The sequence below is a fragment of the Leucopleurus acutus genome (assembly GCF_964270905.1).
Source record: "Leucopleurus acutus genome assembly, chromosome: 11".
Taxonomy (NCBI): Eukaryota; Metazoa; Chordata; class Mammalia; order Artiodactyla; family Delphinidae; genus Leucopleurus; species Leucopleurus acutus.
The window spans coordinates 9,239,672-9,240,767 of record NC_139152.1 but is presented as its reverse complement, the minus strand read 5'-3'; the positions used below and the strand labels follow the sequence as shown (position 1 = coordinate 9,240,767).

At 38.7% G+C, this 1,096-nt stretch overlaps 1 protein-coding gene across 1 annotated transcript; it reads right to left on the bottom strand.

Annotated features, from left to right (window-relative positions):
• Positions 1–251: 251 nt before the first annotated feature.
• On the bottom strand, positions 252–494 carry LOC309969096 (protein CEBPZOS-like; the record flags this gene model as incomplete). The annotated part of the gene is made up of 1 exon (XM_082850663.1): positions 252–494. The coding sequence occupies one exon, from the start codon at positions 492–494 to the stop codon at positions 252–254; it is 243 nt and encodes an 80-aa protein (XP_082706789.1).
• Positions 495–1,096: the final 602 nt, after the last annotated feature.

Here is a 1,096-nt window from a genome sequence, read left to right as displayed (position 1 = left end):
TTATATGTTTAGAATTATAGGGGAGTTTTTTTTAAAGAACAGGTTTATTTTGAGTAGTAAACAAAACTCCATTTATCACATAATAAACAAACCTTCCATCAATTTCTTCACAGTCCAAAGAACAAAACCTCTGACTTAATTAGAGTTTACACTTAATCTTAAATAGTCTAAAATCCATCCATGTCAACTTTGGAATTTTAATCTTGCCTGATACTACGAAATAGGACAAATTTTGATCTATGGGCACATTCCTAATTTTTGCTGTTCAGCCATATTTCTTGATCTTGTTCTCTGATGCCATACATTCCAGAGTGTTCAATGGATTTGTAATAAACTTCCAAGAGGAAAGGGAATTTCTTGCTCATTGTTTGCCTGAAATCTTGGCTTGTGTTCACCTTTTTAAACAAAAAATATGCTCCAAAAATGCCCACAAGTTCACCTACTAAAACTCCTTTAAAGGTCTTCTTTGCCAGTGGATCCAGAGTACGGGCCATCCTGAGGGGTGTACTCACTGGGCTGCCTATACAGCAGGTTTTTATTAGCTACCCATATTAGTGTATATATGTCAATCCCAATCTCCCAATTCATCCCACCACCACCACCCTGTCCCACTTTCCCCCCTTGGTGTCAATACCTTTGTTCTCTACATCTGTGTCTCTATTTCTGCCTTGCAAACTGGTTCATCTGTACCATTTTTCTAGATTCCACATATATGTGTTAATACACGATACGTGTTTTTCTCTTTCTGATTTATTTCACTCTGTATGACAGTCTCTAGGTCCATCCATGTCTCTACAAATGACCCAATTTCGTTCCTTTTCATGGCTGAGTAATACTCCACTGTATAAATGTACCACTTCTTTACCCATTCCTCTGTTGATGGACATTTCAGTTACTTCCATGTCCTGGCTATTGTAAATAGTCCTGCAATGAACATCGGGGTGCATGTATCTTTTCGAATTATGGTTTTATCCAGATATATGCCCAGTAGTGGGATTGCTGGGTCGTATGGTAGTTCTAGTTTTAGTTTTTTTTCTTTTTTTTGCGGTACGCGGGCCTCTCACTGTTGTGGCCTCTCCCGTTGCGGAGCACAGGC